General features: G+C 38.1%; 4 protein-coding genes and 1 pseudogene across 4 annotated transcripts; 3 read left to right on the forward strand and 2 right to left on the reverse strand.

Annotated features, from left to right (window-relative positions):
• Position 1: 1 nt before the first annotated feature.
• LOC126870425 (carbonic anhydrase 3-like) lies at positions 2-1,896 on the forward strand (annotated as a pseudogene).
• On the reverse strand, positions 1,408-4,138 carry LOC126870412 (MYCBP-associated protein-like). The gene has a single exon (XM_050628094.1). It carries the CDS (start codon positions 3,935-3,937, stop codon positions 1,994-1,996), a length of 1,944 nt encoding a protein of 647 aa, XP_050484051.1. The 5' UTR covers positions 3,938-4,138; the 3' UTR covers positions 1,408-1,993.
• Positions 4,058-5,613, forward strand: LOC126870511 (putative carbonic anhydrase 3). The gene is made up of 3 exons (XM_050628309.1): positions 4,058-4,073; positions 4,135-4,326; positions 4,422-5,613. The coding sequence occupies exons 1-3, from the start codon at positions 4,058-4,060 to the stop codon at positions 4,592-4,594; spliced, it is 381 nt and encodes a 126-aa protein (XP_050484266.1). The 3' UTR covers positions 4,595-5,613.
• Positions 5,614-5,620: 7 nt separating this feature from the next.
• On the reverse strand, positions 5,621-7,798 carry LOC126870413 (uncharacterized). The gene is made up of 6 exons (XM_050628096.1): positions 7,442-7,798; positions 7,155-7,355; positions 6,790-6,968; positions 6,392-6,699; positions 6,044-6,300; positions 5,621-5,799 (listed from the first exon to the last, which is right to left on the reverse strand). Exons 1-6 carry the CDS (start codon positions 7,699-7,701, stop codon positions 5,625-5,627), a joined length of 1,380 nt encoding a protein of 459 aa, XP_050484053.1. The 5' UTR covers positions 7,702-7,798; the 3' UTR covers positions 5,621-5,624.
• A 3,973-nt stretch (positions 7,799-11,771) lies between these two features.
• LOC126870423 (homeobox protein ceh-31) lies at positions 11,772-17,121 on the forward strand. The gene is made up of 4 exons (XM_050628131.1): positions 11,772-12,259; positions 12,675-12,833; positions 15,402-15,505; positions 16,556-17,121. The coding sequence occupies exons 1-4, from the start codon at positions 11,815-11,817 to the stop codon at positions 16,859-16,861; spliced, it is 1,014 nt and encodes a 337-aa protein (XP_050484088.1). The 5' UTR covers positions 11,772-11,814; the 3' UTR covers positions 16,862-17,121.
• The last annotated feature ends 197 nt before the right edge of the window (positions 17,122-17,318 follow it).

Genomic DNA, 17,318 nt, shown 5'->3' on the forward strand with positions numbered 1-17,318 from the left:
GGCCAATGCAAACCGTCTCTTAACGAGATCTCTTCGAAAGTAGAGAAACAAGCTGGTACAGTGAAAATGGAAAAAATTAAGGAACTGTCGTTCAAAGGCAATTTAAATGTCGAAGGTTCCTTTATGAAAGCCAAAGTCGTAAAGTTGCTTGAAAGACACCGTGACTTTATGGGTGACGAAAGAGTAGTAAATTTTACACCGAAATTATCAGTTAAGACCTAGCAGAAAAAAGATGATAATGGAAAAAATTATACAACACCTAGAATCTGAAAATAGGTCGTTAAAAAAGATTATCAGTGATAAAATTAAGATATGGTTGAGACAAAAACGAGAAAATGTATTCCCAAGCGTAAACTTTTAAACCCAAAGGAACAAATATCGATCATACTGGTATTAAAAAGCGACTAAGTGATAGGGAAGAAATTAAAAGGCGACGCCTAAATACCATATGTATAGATATGTATATGCATGTAGTGCAAATATTCCTATTTATAAATCTAATTTTTCTTTCAGGCTTACCAACGACGGGTCAATCTCCGATTAATCTAGACGATCGTTTAGTACGAAGACGCAAATATCCTCCGCTTGTCCTGAATGGTCACTGGTTAAACGATGGAGAAGCACGACTGTTAAACACCGGAACTACAGGTAATTGGTGAGATATTACAGTATCGAAAGTAGAATTTATGTCTATGTCAATATCTGTATCTGTATCTGCATCTATGTCTATATATATTTCTATGTCTATTTCTTTGACTATGTTTATGTCTATGTTTGTATACGCATTAGATATCCATAGGCAATGTAATGCCGAATACTTTTTAATATTTCGGAAAAGTTATTCGATCCAGCGTTGCATAATGTTAGGATAAGACGAGATATACAAGTGTTCCAAATTCTAACGCGTTTTTTGAATATTTAGCAAAAATATGGTTAACTGGAAATAGAATCCCATCGACAATTTGTGGCGGACCGCTTTCGGATGACATATACGAGTTAATGGATGTGCATTTTCACTGGGGCGAAGACAATTGCAAAGGTGCCGAGCACACGATCAACGATACTTGGTAAAACAAAGAAGAAACTAAACTTCACGTTCCCTTTTATTACATATACGATTTTTACGCTATCGAGGTATTCGATGGAAAGTCACGCGGTACACTGGAACAGAAAATATGTAACCGTGGAAGAATGTTTCAGACATAAGGACGGATTCTGCATTTTGGCATACCTATTTCTAGTACGAAACTTCAACGTTGAAATTATTTTTCTATCTAACTTTAGTTTCTGTATTTTTCCATTGGGAGTACAAATTTTGCCTAATTGCAAAAAAAGGTCCAACCAGATTGTTGTAATTGCATTAATCCGCAATTGGAAAGGATAACGGAGCACTTGAAGTATATTCTAGATCCAGACATGGAAACGAAAATACCACCTAGTAAGCGTTGAATATAGTTTGGGATAATATTTGGCAAGTGATATTTAAGAACATAGAAGAATGTCAATTAAGATTATTCATTAAGATTGTAATCGAAGGAAATATCTCGATATTTTGGTCATGTTTCTCGTAGACTGTTTAGCATGGATGCGCTGGTCAACGTATTGCACTAGATACTATACTTATGCAGGATCGTACAATATCGGTGAATATCCAGAGTGCGCTACTTGGATCGTATTTCCCGTAGTTATACCTATACGAGCCAGCGAAGTGAGTTGCATTAACGTCACTGATATACTTATGTACGATATCATATAGACTACGCTGATTAAAATTAATTCACAGATAAAAGAGTTTCGAAGACTGAGAGATAGAGATGGAAACGACATAAAGACAAACTGGCGAGAAATACAATTACTGAGATGCAGGCAAATCTTTTTAGCAATCTCTTAAGTTAATTTCAAGTCACGATCGTTCTGTGTCTGTCTTTTTCTGGTACATTCTGGTAAAATATACGAGGAAACAGTGAATCGTTGTTATTTCTATTAAATAACTTTATTTATCACGTTCGTTCAAATTATCGAACGATTCGATAGATGCGAATATTCGTATTATCGTTTCTCCCAAAAGTTCATAAATACGAATAAAAAATATTTCTTTATAAAGAGAATCATTGGCGGGAACTGTGCGATTTCTTTGCTCCGTAATTGTCCGAACCTGACTGTTTTGCGAACGAACACTCGACTTCCTTCCTCGTCTATTTCGCCAATTATTGCTCTTAACGGATGGCTGAGATGCGTTCATCGACATCGTATAACTCATTCGCGGAGCCATAACAGGAGTTTCTTTATATTCGTTCACGAGGTAAGCGTTTCTTGCTGACTCGCTTTCCATCTCGAACAAATTGAAAAACGAGCAAAGCAAATTGTATATCGTTTCGTACTTGTTATATCGCACGGACCTGTACAACGAGGGTTCCAAACATTCTTTATAAAGTTCAGTGAATTGCGATAATATTATATTCCTACGTTCCGGTTCTTTGATCTTCAATAGGATTTCTCGTATATCGTTTAACAGCATGTTCCAACGGTGCTTCGTTTGATTCGTCGCATTGTAGTAAATCTTGTGGAATTCTATCGTAAGCGTCGGATTGTAAAAGCACAGTGAATTTTGAATAGCGAATAGTTCTGACTCTAAAAATAGGCTACCGTACGCAGGTTCCGGATGTCTAGCGAAACTCACATTTTCCATAATATCGTTAATTATCTCACGTATCACGGTATTTCGAATGCAACGATTCAAGTATTTATCGACTATTTGTACAGGACGAAAGTTTACTGAAGGGAGAACGTTTGGGGTTTCGGCGCAACCCCAAAATCGAAATACCAACGGAGAGGAACACAAGATTGGATCGGTCGTAAGTTTCCAGAATTCGGTAGAAACATAAGAGACACCGAGATACCATATCTTTAATTTGACAATTTGCCCTGGAAGGATCACTCCTTTCGTTTTGTTAAAAAAGAAAGAACTGGTTCGTTTGGCTAAAGGAATTGCGTTAGATCGAAACGTTGCGTCCCGCCATTGGTAAACGATCACGCGATTTCCTTTATTCTCGAACACGATTTCTTTCTCCGTCCTTTCGTTAATTTTTCCACAAAATGTTAAATTCCACTGGATTGGATCTGATTGCGCGCGGTCCTGCTTCGATGAAACGTTCCGCCAAACGATTTCACGATCTTGGATCTTCAGGACGATCGCCTGCTCGGAATAACAATCGCAGCAGAATCCTGCGTCCTGTTCTTTCCCTTCTGTATCGGAAACTGTTATCGGCGGAATTCTCGCGAACGGTTCCTTTATCGCTGCGATTGAATTCCTGATTGCCAAGTCTTTCGTTTCTGGTTGTTTCGGCACGAGCATCGCTATTTCTTTCGACAACTCCTTCTCTCTTCTCTTCAAGTACCGACTGCGTCCCCACGATGGTTCCTTCGATTTCAAGCCGACCAAATCTTTTTCTTTCTCTATTAATTCGGGCAAGTCGACGTACGTCAATTCCGGAATTACATTTAGCTCCTTTTTACTCGGTGTAAACGTAATATCTGGCAAACACGGGTCACGTTTAGGCAGTGTTTTCGGGGTCCTCCAAAATTCCGTACCACCTCGATATTTATCGGGTATAGCTGGTATCGGCACTGTCGCGTAATCTATCAAGTTTCTCATTTCGATCAGTGGCCGTACCTTTTCGCAAGAATTCAGAATTTGATCATTTCGATGACGACCGGTCGTAGACGTAATGCGCTTATATTGTATCGTTCGCCTGTCTAACCATCTCCGCCAATTCGCCAAGCGCCGATCTTCCAGAAATATCGACTGCGGACTCATAAGTCCATCGCGTGCTGTCACCGTTGTCGTAAACTGTTTCACCCATTTTTTCGGCTCATCCGATTTACCAATCTTTCGCGCATAATCCATATATATTCGAGAAAAATCTGAACAGATCATAGATAATCTTATATTCTGGTATTAAAAATATTCAATTACTTGAACCTTCGACAAAGTTCTATTTCGATTATAGAAAAATCAAAATCGAATCACTTGGTTTTAACTTCGTTTAAATAAAAAATGAGCCTAACGACAGGTAAGGTAAATTATTGTACCTTTTTGCAATTCGTCCTGTTTATCGCGCGTATTAATTATTTGAACAGAAGCGAACGACAGTTACAAACGAGATGTCAAGTTGCTTCAAGACTTACTCGATACCGAACATGCGTTAGAATCTCCGATCGATTTAGACATTGGCCGTATGAGAATTATCGAGTTAGATCCTTTGAAGTGGATTGGTATCGATATAGCACCGAGAAAATTGAAACTTACTAACACAGGATTAACGGGTAATATTCCGTTAGGGACGATAATTGATACATATGTATATGCGTTACATGTATCATATTCCATCGTTAACTATCGAAATTCATTTCGTCGGTAGTAATTTTGAGCGCGAAATGGCCGCAGGGACGTCCTTATCTTTCTGGAGGACCGTACGAAGGAAACTATACGTTCGCGCAAGTTCACTTTCATTGGGGAGAGAATGAAATGAGAGGCAGTGAACACACCGTCGATGGTGCAAGGTTTGAAATCTATTTTAAATCGTCCCACTAAACGTATCGCGTATTTTCTTTGGTTCATCGTAAAAGTTTCTAAATTTAGAATTCGATTAAATTTCATTCAAAGTATGGCTATGGAACTGCATGTTGTGTGTTTCAAGGAAGAATACGAAACATTAGAATTGGCACTTCGACGACCTAATGGCGTTACTGTTTTGGTATATTTCTGTAAGGTGACGAATTCACAGATATTTACATTGAACGAAACACACAAGTTGTATCATTTTATGATGTCTAAAAATTCATAGGTAATAACACCACGATTCTACTTAGTTACAGGATGAACCAAACGAATTTATGAGCGGGATCGTAAATAATTTGGCTGTTATTCGTGCCGCGCATTCCTCGGTTCGTATAGTTCCTTCAAAATTAACAAACATTTTACGATCTTTCTCACAAGACTATTTCTTGTATTGCGGTTCGATAAAAACAGCGCAAAATACGCATAATATTCTCTGGACGATTTGCAGAGAACCAATTGGAATTTCTGCCAAACAAGTAACTCGATGTTAATATCGTGTTAATCGTATAACCCTTAATATCGTATCCGCAAAAGTCTGTATACAGCTGTGTATTCGCTAAGATTGCAGAGTTTCGCACTTTAAACGATAAAAAAGGGATGGCCATTCTATCGAATATACGCCCAGTGAAAGGGAAACGAGAGAGAAACGTTTTTCACGTTTGTCCATCAGGATCGACGTACGCTTCGCTTTTACCTATTCCACGAAATCTGTCGCCGAGCAGAACCGAAGAGAACAGTAACGCCAAAAATGTCATCGCTGTCTAAAATTGTCGGCGACGTCGTTAACGTTACCGGTTACCGTTAAAAACTGCGATTTTAGACCCAACGTGTGTAAGGAACTTTAGTACTGACAATGAATCTTTTTTTTAAGGATATATATATATAAGGTATTTTTAAAGATATACATATCTTAACGATATATAATCGAACCGAATATTTTCTCATTCGTACGACGTGACGATAAAAGATATTACGATACAGAAAATAATAAACAAGAAGAAAATTACTTTCTGCGTCTTCTGCGTCTTTTGATCCTTTCCTTTTTGAGGTCGCAGTCAGGATACAAGAGTGTACAGTCGGCTCCACCTAGGCCAAGAACAGAAGCTTTTATAGAATCCAACATTGCCGACCATGAAGATCTTTTCAGCACCCTGCCGGACACCCAGCTCATTCCTAGACTGAAAAGGTTGATTCCATGCTTATCGAACATACGTTGTGATAGATAGATAAATTGCAAAATAAATAGATGGATACGACAGATAAGTTGCAGATAATGGACATCCTTTTACTTTTACGTTCTTTTAATTTTTCAAATGTAAAACCCTGTGTGCCGTTACTTGTTGCACACGCCTCGGGCATATAATATAGGTATAATAACGATTAAAAATCGAAAACTTGATCAAGTTTCGTCGTTCGCTTTACCTCCATACAGGCATCCATATTTTACGCGCGTCTTCGGTTTGCGTGGAGTGTCGATTATTCTCGCAAAGAATTTTGCGAATGCAATTTCCAAAATCCGTATCGGCGACAAGAGCAGCCTCGATGCTTCTCAGAACGTTGTGAGATAATTCGTTCAATTCTTCGTGGCTAGCGTACGATAAAGGTAACCCATCGACGGCATTCCTTCTCAGACGTTTCGCCGTATTCGTCACCGTGGCTATGGTTGTATTCATGTTGGTCTACCCGAGGAACATATCGAAGATAAAAGAAAATTAACGAGCGGTAATAAGAAGTAGCTTGTGGAGAAATCAAACGATTCGGACGTTCTACCGTAGCGTTCATTAATAATTGTATAATGAATAATCCAAAAGCTAAAAACGCCAGAGCTGTAAGGGCAATTTCAAAGAAGTCTCTTATCGAAAGTTCATTTCCTTTTCCTTTGTAGTAAGGCTTGTGGTACTCCTCTTCGTGATCGTGATAAATCGGAGCGGTGTAATAGTGTTCCTCGTGTATAGCGGGAAAAGTTTCAGTGTGATGCAAGAAATGATCAGCACCGTGACCGTAAGCGGGACCGTAAGCGGGACCGTAAGCAGGACCATAAAATACGTTGTGTCCCGACGAGGATGAAAGCATATGATCTATTAAAAAGTAAAAGAATATCTCGTTTTAAAGGTATTCTTTAAAGGTAGTTATTCTTTAAAGGTAGAATCGTATAAAATGATCTTTACCATTTTCCTCGTTCTGTTCATCGAAGAAGCCAACTTTACCAGAAGGTAGAGGAGCTTGCATCGCATAACCCGTGACTTCTCCATCGAATTCTTCGAAATTTTCGTCGTGAGCTCCATGCTTCTTCTTTATCTTTTTTTGCGGAACATAATGCCGATATACATCGTCCAAGGTTGTCCTTCTGTCGTAAAAGATGTAGGTTTTTTAATCATTTATAATTCTACGGGAACTAAATTTTTGAATGAAACGAAACCACGTAAGTATAAGTAGTCGGTAAAGAATTAATTTTATTCGCCGTTTTATATTTACCGACATAATACGTATAGGTATAGTGCGATGTAACTACAAGTACAATTTCGATAATTACCGCTGTAACCAGTTTTTGTACTTTGAACTTCCTTCGTCCGCTAATAATTTATCGTGAATAGTAATATTGTCATTGTCCATTAAATTATACAGATCATTTCTTTCTGCCACATCGAGACGCCTTTTAGCCCTAGGTGCTCTCATTATCTTCGCTATTTCCTCAGCCACGTAGCCATGGCATAAGTATTCGTTCATCCTTTTTCTAATAGATACAGCGGATTAGAAAATAGAAATTACGGCCTTAATATTCCGACGAGCTAAGTGCTAAGTTATTATTCTCAAACTTACCTATGATATTCCATTTCGCTCAGAGCATTGTCGATGGATCCATCTACCATTGCATCTTCGGAACCTTTCGTTCTGTTATCACTCACTTGTTGATCCGCGAATAAAAAGGATCCAGGCAACAGATCCACCGAAAGTATGTCGTTCTCGTCGATACAAAATTCATTGCCATCGTCGAAACATCGTTGCGCAGAAGTTGTATAAATCTTTGCCAGGAGCCAAATAAAAAGCCCGATAGATGGAATTTCTTTGAACGATTTCATCCGAAATAAATATTCTTGAGCGTGAGCGAGTAAAATTTCGTTACCAGCAACCGTAGCACAAAGAGAACTGTCAGAACGGAAACTCGCTGCTGGCAACAACTTGTTCGACTGATGGAAATAATTACTCGAACCGTAGGTACGCGTGTTTAAATGGCGTTGACAAACTTTCCTGTTTGGAATAACAGTTAATATCCTTTTAACGAAACACGCTCCAAATGTCTACATATTATATTCGCGTGTAATTTGATTTCCACAAAAAGTTTATAAGATCGTGCGAGATCTTTAATTTTAGTAGGATTGCATATATAGCGAGGCAAAGGTGTAGCATTCGATTTATAAATTAGTAACTTGGAACTGCTTGTCGCTAAGCGATTAAGATAAATATCCCCTATGGAAACAGAATGAATTTTCCGAACATACATATATATTTGGACACATGTTCAATCTCACATTGGTCGGTGACACTACCAGCCGATTTACGCGTAATCCGACACCTATGATTAAATACCACTTTATTAAAAACCACTTACACCGCTCTTATGAATGTTTTAGGAGCGGAGGGTTTGTCGAGATGGCTTGGATGGGTCGGCGAGATGAGGTAATGGGGGCTTTGTTCCCTTGGGAACTCGCTCACCTGTCTAATATCTCGCGAGAGTAGCTATATCTGTGTCCATAGCAATAGCAACCAGTTATACATGGAGGTCACTGAAAATTAATCGTCCAGTTTTCAAAGAATTCTCACAATATCCTCCATCTCTCATGTGCAGTTTGGACAGAACCAACAGCTCTGTTCGATGTATAGTGATTAACTTAAAATCGAACCCGACGCGAAAGTACTTGACAGGATACCTTGTCCAAGATACTACTTACGTTTCGTGTTACTCTTGGTGAATTTGGAAACTTTTCGCACGTAGATCGTACGATCTTTTTCCTGTTCGCTGAAAATTCTTTTCTTTCAGAAGTTCTTCTTTCCCCGCGTTGAATCGTTTTCGTATTCTATTCTATTTCAGCCTATATAAAAAGGCAAAAGGTAAAAGGTAAAATTTAGGAAATTAATTTTGAAATTCTCGAGAACGTACGAAACACTTGGAAAACGCATCTCCGATATACCAAGTGTTAACAACGAACGTTGAAAAGTTTTCGCGAGATACATGCGTCTCATCCCTGTGCAGCGAGCGGGGTGTGGCATGGATAAACCCTCCGTTTCCGTGTGTGAAAACGTTCCATGGCAATTTGTGGGCGCGTTAGTACACCCTCCTTTTCTCAGGTGTTTGATTGATCGTTTCAATTATGTGGCGCAGCATGCATCGAACGCAAAAGTAAAGTTCGTATCGGTAGGACGATCGTCCATTCGGCTATTTCCATCGAACTTTGTACAAACGTAACGGACATAACAGTTTCATTGGGAAGTTTCGTCGTCCGAATACTTCTTATACGTGTCGTATCGCGGCAGCGGTAAAAAAATACGCGTATTTCGTATATTTTGTTATTTATATGGTACAAGAAACGCGCGAACAACCAGTTCTGTCGTACAGACGCGAATCGTTGTATGGCCCTCGCAAAAATAGACGACAATCTTTTTGCCAAATATTTTGAAAGACGTTTTAAGGGTCCATAATGGTTTCTTGGAAGAACCGTAGATACATGTCCGTGAAATTCCGTGTTCGTCGACCATATCGTTACTTCCTCCTTTCACACCTAACGAAAAGACGATGCACGGCATTTCGTTTCATGTAACCGGTACTCAATATTTGTTCTCGTCACTTGCACGCTTAAATTGTTCAAGTATGCTCACAAATGGCATATAAAAAGCACGGTATTCCTTAAGAAATCGTAACTGTTAGTTACCAACTGTACTTGTATCGAAATTTCGTATTCTGTCATTGCGGTACAATTGTATTCTTACGATGAACGTATCGATACCTCGTCGATCATATATAGGAGGTGAAAAAATGAGTACGATCGTTGTTTCAGGCGAAACTATTTTCTTCGTTCTTCCTATACCGTATTAACGAGGAATCTTTTTAAAGGATTCACATACTTTTTATGCGATCGAAGCGACTAGGGCGGAACGAATTGACGATGCAAATGCACGATGAAAACGCAATTGCCAATGGTCCTTCGGAGGTTGTAGCATGAAATTCGATAGATTTACGATGTGCAAGGAGGAACATCGAGATCGGACCGGTCTTGGTCGGAAACTAATGGTACCGCTTTTGCCAGAAATGCTCGACATTTTCAGCCTGTATCCAAACAGAAATAGCTGGATATGGTTCGATGAAATGAAAAGTTGCGAGCCTCAAATTTGTTTACAACTTAGTTCGTAGTAATTGGCACTTTGAACGTTGCTTTCATGAAACAACTGGATATAACGGTGTTTGCTGTATTTAGGAGTGATAAGAAACGTGAGTTTTTACAAAATATACAAATTTTATAGAAATTTTGCACGTTTATGCAGGACGCGTGATATGAAAATTCTTTTTCGCGCTGTTTAAGGTATTGATAAAATATCTAAACCTGCCGGTGAGAACCACTGTAAGAAGTTTGGTAAACGCGTGAAGAAGTGTTTTGCGGTACTTTTTCACGTCGTTCTCTGTATGGCAGAAGCGTTTATCCATAGCCGTAGAGTAGAGTGTACATACATATATGGGATAGAGAAGGAACCATTAGTTTGCTGACATAAAGCCCTGAAATAGAGGGGTCGAAGAAGGCGGACGCTACGGAAGAGCATGCGCCTCCAAGAGCCAATCACAGCTTCGCTTTCTGATCCCTGATGAATTCTTTTTCGGTAGATGAAGTTTGCTACTGCGCATATCGCCCTATTAAACTGTAATGTATAATATCTCGGGTATATCTTCGACATAGTGTACGTAAAGATGACAATGACAATGTTCTTACATCGAATTACGCGATAGCGATATCACGTAAAATAGAATTTCACGTTTGATCGTGTTTCATTCTGACCGGATGACCGTCTCAAGACGAATCTGCGTTTCGAACGGTCAATTAACGATTTACGTAAAACGGGCGACACTGTTTGGAAATGGAAATCCGGAGATACCATTGGCAGAATGGAATGGAAATGGAAAATGGATTTTATATTCGCTGGAAACTATCGATATAGGCTAGCGGTGTATTGCAACGGACAAACTTAAACGTTTGAATAAAAGAATAATAATAATAATAATAATATTAAGCCAAACGTATCGTAACGTATAGTTTAGTTCTTTACGGCAAACTTACTTACTTGCGAACTGACATCGTATGGTATCATATAGCCCTACCTTTTATTTTGTCTTCCCTCTTCCCTCTTCCTCTTTCGATTTATTTTAAATTCGACGAATTTAAGATCAAAGACAAATCCAAAAAACATGGTTACTACTTGTAGGTTACAGAGGAATACATATTACTCGCGTATCAGACGCTGAAGGGTAAATGGCGAAGGAAGAAGCGTCTGAAAATGTTTAGCAGCAGGATAGGTATATCGATTTATCGCGGTATATGATAGTAAAGCAACGTTAAACCAGTGTGAATAAGCTTTTGACCCCTACTCCGATCAGGTAACAGAAACAAGTGGGGGTTCCTGGTGCGAGATGTTAGTCCAGCATCGCGAGATGACCTTCCCTCAGGAACTGATGGTGGGGAAGCTGGGAGGTTCTTCTGGACCACAGACACGTGCCACCTGTCATACATATCGAAGTACTTGCTTTCGAAAGGTTGAGAGGGCGATTAGCCGTCGATTAGACGTTCAATGCGGTGCAAAGATTAACCGAAGATAAGTTTAATAAATATCGTGTTTTAAAGTAACATATATCGAATCGCAACTCGTTTAACGTTCAACGTTTGACGTTTAACGTGACGATACGATGGAATTGTCGTTAAATTAGACTGTGTTAAAATACGAACCTACTAGTGTATAGATATTGGTACTCGCTGTTTTAAACGACGATCTGCTTTGCGATCGCCATAGAAAATGTGCACAACGTGAAATAGTTTTGAAAAAAGAAATCGTGAAATGCAATTTGTAAATCAAGCTTGGTGTTATCGAGCATTTTAAATGCGTGCTTAGCTCGGCTGAGATTAGAAATTAAGAACTTGGAAATAGAAAGTCCAATGACATTACCGACGATGGAGCTTTATCAAAATCACGGTAAGGTGAGCGACGAAATCTACGATCTGCGACGGTCCTCTGCGAAACAAGATATAAAAGAGATTCGCTTTGTCGATAACGTTTACGAGCGAACGAGGGATGATCGCGAACGATTCGTGAAAACGCCAAACAACCATCAAGATACAATGGAATGTGCATCCGATTCGAGTAGCGAAAGTTACAAGGAGATTCATAGGAAACAAATAGAAAGAAAAAATTCGTCACCGGTTGCCGCGGCTAGTGCCTTTACGATTGACAACATTCTTGGCAGACGCGAAACGAAAAATATCCAAGTGGCTCCTAATTTAAATTATTCCGATGACAGAGAAGAAGATCAAGAAGATAGGGAGGCGAAAATGGAAGAAAATCAGTTTATCAGACCAACAGCCGTATCAGCTACGCAATCCGGTAAAACGATTATAACGACAAAGTATTAATTCCTTCCCTCGTTCTCTGCTATCACAGCCTTTGATTATTTGTCGGATTTAGAAAAACAGATAATATATTTTGTTACGTTGCGAGGATAAACTTGCCTGTTTACGTTCGACTCTAGTTATTTATTATTTATTATCTAGTTATTTGTTATTGATGTTAACGATTTGAAAGAATTTTCGGATATTTATTAACGTCTCTGTATATTATTACTGTATTATTCTGCGACCGTTCGTAAAATCCAATGTTTTACGGTCTTTCGGCAAGAATGAATCTTCCCGCAAAGGATCGGCCAAGTATTTTCTGATAGATGTAGACAGAAGATAACGAAAACTGTTAAAAAAAGGAACTAAGAAAAAATCAGCTCGCGATAAATTATTTGTTTTTACAGATATGAACACAGGATTATACGCATCGGCAGGATTATCGTATTCGGAAGTCACGCTTTCAGATCCTTCCGCGTATTCGGCGACATCCCTTGCTTCTGCATCCATTTTATATAACAGTTGGTTCGCTCAATCGAAACCTGGCCAGCTGTTTGGTCTACAAGGTGAGTTCGGTCAAAATCTGTTATACCAATCGTTGTTATATGTTTAACTAGGTTAAAAATTGAATCGCAAATCATGCAACGTGACGTGGAATTTCTACCACGATACCTGAAAACTACAACTTGTCGAATATTGACTGTCGAGGCATAAAACGTTTGGGAGCGATTCCTTTTTATTACGACAAAAGATTCTAATTACCTGCTCGTAATAACTTATCGGCGTAATTCCATTTTCGCGAACAATGCCGAGAAAAGCGAAATCGGTGAGTTCTTTCTCGGCTCAAAGGGAATATCGGAGATTACTCGAGGCGTCTATAGTAACAGCTTTTCGACACGCGAACGTCACATTAACAGCTAGGGTGTTGTATCCCCTTAATTTTGCTGTATTACCGGTCAGGTGTAAAATATTTCGTTGTTCGAGTATCGAGCAACTTTTCTTATTTTTGTATATCGAATTGTTTAACCTTGTTCTCGTCCAACCTACTAACATTCGGATATAGAGTATGCCTTTCGAGGAATGTTACAAAAATATTGCTCGTGCCGAGCAAACCAGGTACATATAAAGAAAGAAAGGTTGCCAGATTTCGAAATAGTATGCGTGTATCTACTCGATTACGGTCACATGCATATATATTATATAAAATTACCGAGACTCGTAGCTGTCGCAGCAAACGAACGCGAGCGGACAAACTCGTTATTGTCTATTACGTTACTTGTCCATCTAATACATAGTTAGGCAAGTTTCTTTCATATCGACTTTGTATGACTGTGAAAATAAGCGAATAATATACGTCGGAGACTTCAATCCGCCATCGTTGTTTCTCTTCTTTCGCTACTATCCGCCATGCTGTTAGAAGCCCATTTATCAGCGACGTTACTCTAACTACCTTCCGGAGAAGTGCTAAATGTCTGCGTACACTCGTAAATCTTTACTCCGTCAGTTTTCTTTCTTCGTCGCTACGTTCCCTTTTTGGCCAATAGTTTCTGCACTTCTAGGAAATATGATCGATTCGCGCGAACAATTCGTGCCGATTAATGGAAACGAGTGTCCATCGTGGCAATTCCATTAATTCGAATAGACGTATGGAAGTCGATTGATTCGTGCAAGCGTAATAACTTGAATAAAGTTTCATTCCGATGAAACATAGTCGTAAATATACACATGCAACTTAATGTTAACTAACGCTAAATAACAAATAAAGATGACTTTTTGTTGCCTTCTGTTTCTCGTTTTCGCGTAAACCATATTACTTTTTCATTTTCTCTACTTTCCTATTCGTAATTTCATTCTTCGGTTCGGTTGTTCGGTTCAGTTTCCTTGAAAATGTGTTTTATTTATAGTTTAAACATAGAGAGAAGGGAAGTCGTAGATGTATGGAAAATTGCTAAGAAGCAAAGCATCGCTATTTGTAGCAGTCTTCGATACGGTCGAAAGATTTACAAGAAAATACAAAAGGTCTTGTGTGCAAACATGCGACATCTATTTGTTGGTTTAGAGTGTAAGGGCCGAGTAGCTAACTGAACGTTAAACAAGGGGAAAAAGAAGAAGTCTCTATTTCTATGTGAAGTCATCGCGATTTTCAGAATTCGAGGATAACCATTTTACCAGAAACGATTATAACCATTTTACGAGAGTGGTAAATGTCAAAAAATTATATTTCAAAATGACCGTTACGATTTCTCCATTGACATCGTCGTATAGCTATGCATTATAAAGTTGAAGAGGCTTTCGATTTCGTTATATTATTATATGATAATAATCATACGCGATCGAATCCTTGCAAATAATAAAGTTATGGTTTATCCAATTTTATCGAAGAGCATAAACAAAAAAATGTACGTCCTAATGTACATTCGAATATAACATCAATCAACGTGTACATTTAATTTTAAGTAATCATTTTTTTATTAAGATTATACCGTCATGGTATTATATTTTTAATATTTGCGAGCATAAATTTGTAAAATTTAATCGCCGTTAAGCCTATTTATCCTATTTGTATATACATACATATTTGAAGCAACAATGAAGTTGTTAGCGTGAAAATTGTACAATTATAATTAATACGTTCTCTTTGTGTATTTTTTTATGTCAGATATACCGCAGTGTCATATTATCTAAATGTGACTAACAACGGTATAATACCTCATATAACCCCTTGAACGGAAATATGTGGAACTTCTTTGCACTATAATGATAATCGCATCCAAACGTTCCTCGGTATAAACTGTTTGTCCAGCTCTTTGCCACATTCTGCCTCGTATTGACAGTAAGATGTCACACGTTCCTCAAACAATCCCACATGTTTTAGACACGCTTGGTAACTCTAGTCGTGGTCCAATGAGCAGGCCGAATCGAAGAAAGTGGTAATTGAGTACAAGCTGGCGAAGTTAGTGAAACAATTAAGAGACATGATTATAATGTTAAATTTTTATTATCACGACTATAAATCTTCGAGAATGTCAACTGTCATCTCTTTCGACGTGCATAGTCAATTTAATACTTAATTTCACTGAAATTCTCGTGCTTACGATTACAGGAAGATATTCCTATCCGTTTAAATGTTTTAGCGCCCAAACCGAGTGGAAGACGATCCAGAAAACCGGGGATCGACAGAAAGCCACGTCAAGCATACAGTGCGAAACAGTTGGAAAGACTCGAGGCGGAATTTAAGGTATATTAAGTATATTTCTCAATTAAGATATTTAACAAATGCATAAATAATTTTACTTTTGTTGTTTTATCGTGCACGCGCGCAACGATCGCTTTATTAATTTCATCATTGTCAAAAAGAAATTTTCGACAAACTACTACTACAGGGTAGTAATTTTGTACGAGTTGTTATCATTCGTAGAACGTTATTTCGTTTTCACCTACCATAAACAACGAACAAATTTACAGATTTTGTTCTATAGATATCGCGATTCGAAAATTCGACAAATTGCCAAGTTATTGAAATTTCAGAAAGTAAACTACCATATTGTGTCCGATACGAATCCATGACACGAACGTTCTTATTACAAAAAAAAAAAGCTAGTAGATAATCAAAGAGGTCAACAGAGATAAGCTGGCAACTTTTTCTTTCTCTATTTAACTTAGATACGTTCATAATTCTAGAAAATAATTATGAGCAAACTTCGCGGTTCACTAAAATTTGTACAAAACAGTATCCATCGTGTAAGGTGTAAACATTAAACCAATTGACCTATACTTTTACACACGTGCTAAGAAAACATATATTCCTATACTAAATATTTTCCGTTTAACCGTTTACTAACGTCAAAAAATTCACGCGAGTTTCGAAATGTCACTCTCTCAACGATCCTCGGTTTGTCAAATATTTTTTTACGTTATTTGTCTTGTCGGGAATTGTGGCTAAATTCACAACTTTAAAATAAGGTAAAATAAGTTGTTTGCACTTTGAATATTCGCATCCCTTGTTTCGATTAATTAAAATGTCAATAAAAATAGTATGAAATCTCAACACTGTGGGTTTATTTTAGACGAAACATGCCCGTTAAATAAGCGATAACTGAAGTGAAATTTTCCATATGGGGTTTTACGACTGTTTAAATGATAATGATAATAAAGGACAGAATATTGGAATTCAAATAACAAATTTTCTATGAAGATTCTATCGAGCAAGAAGTAAAATTGGTTCGGTCGTTAGAAATGATAGAGCTGCAATCTATAAGAGAAGTTAATAGGTACGTTTCTTTTGTAGATCGACAAGTATTTAAGTGTGAGCAAACGAATGGAGCTGTCGAAATCCCTAAATTTGACAGAAGTCCAAATAAAAACGTGGTTTCAAAATCGTCGCACCAAGTGGAAGAAACAACTTACCTCCAGATTAAAGATTGCCCAAAGGCAAGGGCTTTTCCCATCAGCATACTTTCCACCGGCTCAGTACTCTTTGTTACCGTACTACACTACGCCGCTTGTGTTTGGAACTTCAGCGTCAGATGACGCCAATATTAACGCGATGGCGATACCGTCACGATCTGTGGCATCATCGCCGGATGCTGTTTGAACGAATATCGATTCGAACTACTTAGCCGACATGAGACACGAGCGCGAATCAAGTGCAATGTACCTCGTCTATGGTGCGATTAAGACTCAATTTCTCGATTCAACGTATATACTTACGATGATTTCATACTGACGACTGAAGACATGCTGGACGTCTAGCGCATAATATATTTTCTTTCTAATAGTTCTGATTGTTAGTTAGACAGCTGTAAAATACAAATTTATGTTACCAAAAATGCATGAGGTAAAAATTTTGTGTACATAAATTACAACTACAATAAACGAAACATAAAAGGAATCTTTGCTTGTCTCGGAGTATGATGTATCTGTGGAATGCTCGGTGGAAGAAAGTTAAACGACGAGGGAAAGCGCGAACATTAAGCTATCCAGAATAAAAACATTTCCCGAGAATCAAACTAATTTATTTATATAGTATTATAAAATATGTGTTTAACTTA

The sequence above is a fragment of the Bombus huntii genome, chromosome 10 (genome assembly GCF_024542735.1).
Source record: "Bombus huntii isolate Logan2020A chromosome 10, iyBomHunt1.1, whole genome shotgun sequence".
NCBI classification, from domain to species: Eukaryota; Metazoa; Arthropoda; class Insecta; order Hymenoptera; family Apidae; genus Bombus; species Bombus huntii.

Excerpts from the sequence above, each read along its gene's own strand:
- LOC126870511 (XM_050628309.1), top strand. Across the intron at positions 4,327-4,421 it reads TACTAACACAGGATTAACGG|TAATTTTGAGCGCGAAATGG; the intron begins GTAATATTCCGT and ends TTTCGTCGGTAG.
- LOC126870413 (XM_050628096.1), bottom strand. The coding sequence starts at position 7,701 with ATGAAATCGTTCAAAGAAATTCCATCTATCGGGCTTTTTATTTGGCTC. Across the intron at positions 6,969-7,154 it reads TACAAAAACTGGTTACAGCG|AAGGACAACCTTGGACGATG; the intron begins GTAATTATCGAA and ends CTTTTACGACAG. Across the intron at positions 6,700-6,789 it reads TGAACAGAACGAGGAAAATG|ATCATATGCTTTCATCCTCG; the intron begins GTAAAGATCATT and ends ACTTTTTAATAG.
- LOC126870412 (XM_050628094.1), bottom strand. The coding sequence starts at position 3,937 with ATGATCTGTTCAGATTTTTCTCGAATATATATGGATTATGCGCGAAAG.
- LOC126870423 (XM_050628131.1), top strand. The coding sequence starts at position 11,815 with ATGACATTACCGACGATGGAGCTTTATCAAAATCACGGTAAGGTGAGC. Across the intron at positions 12,260-12,674 it reads CGTATCAGCTACGCAATCCG|ATATGAACACAGGATTATAC; the intron begins GTAAAACGATTA and ends TTGTTTTTACAG. Across the intron at positions 12,834-15,401 it reads CCAGCTGTTTGGTCTACAAG|CGCCCAAACCGAGTGGAAGA; the intron begins GTGAGTTCGGTC and ends TAAATGTTTTAG.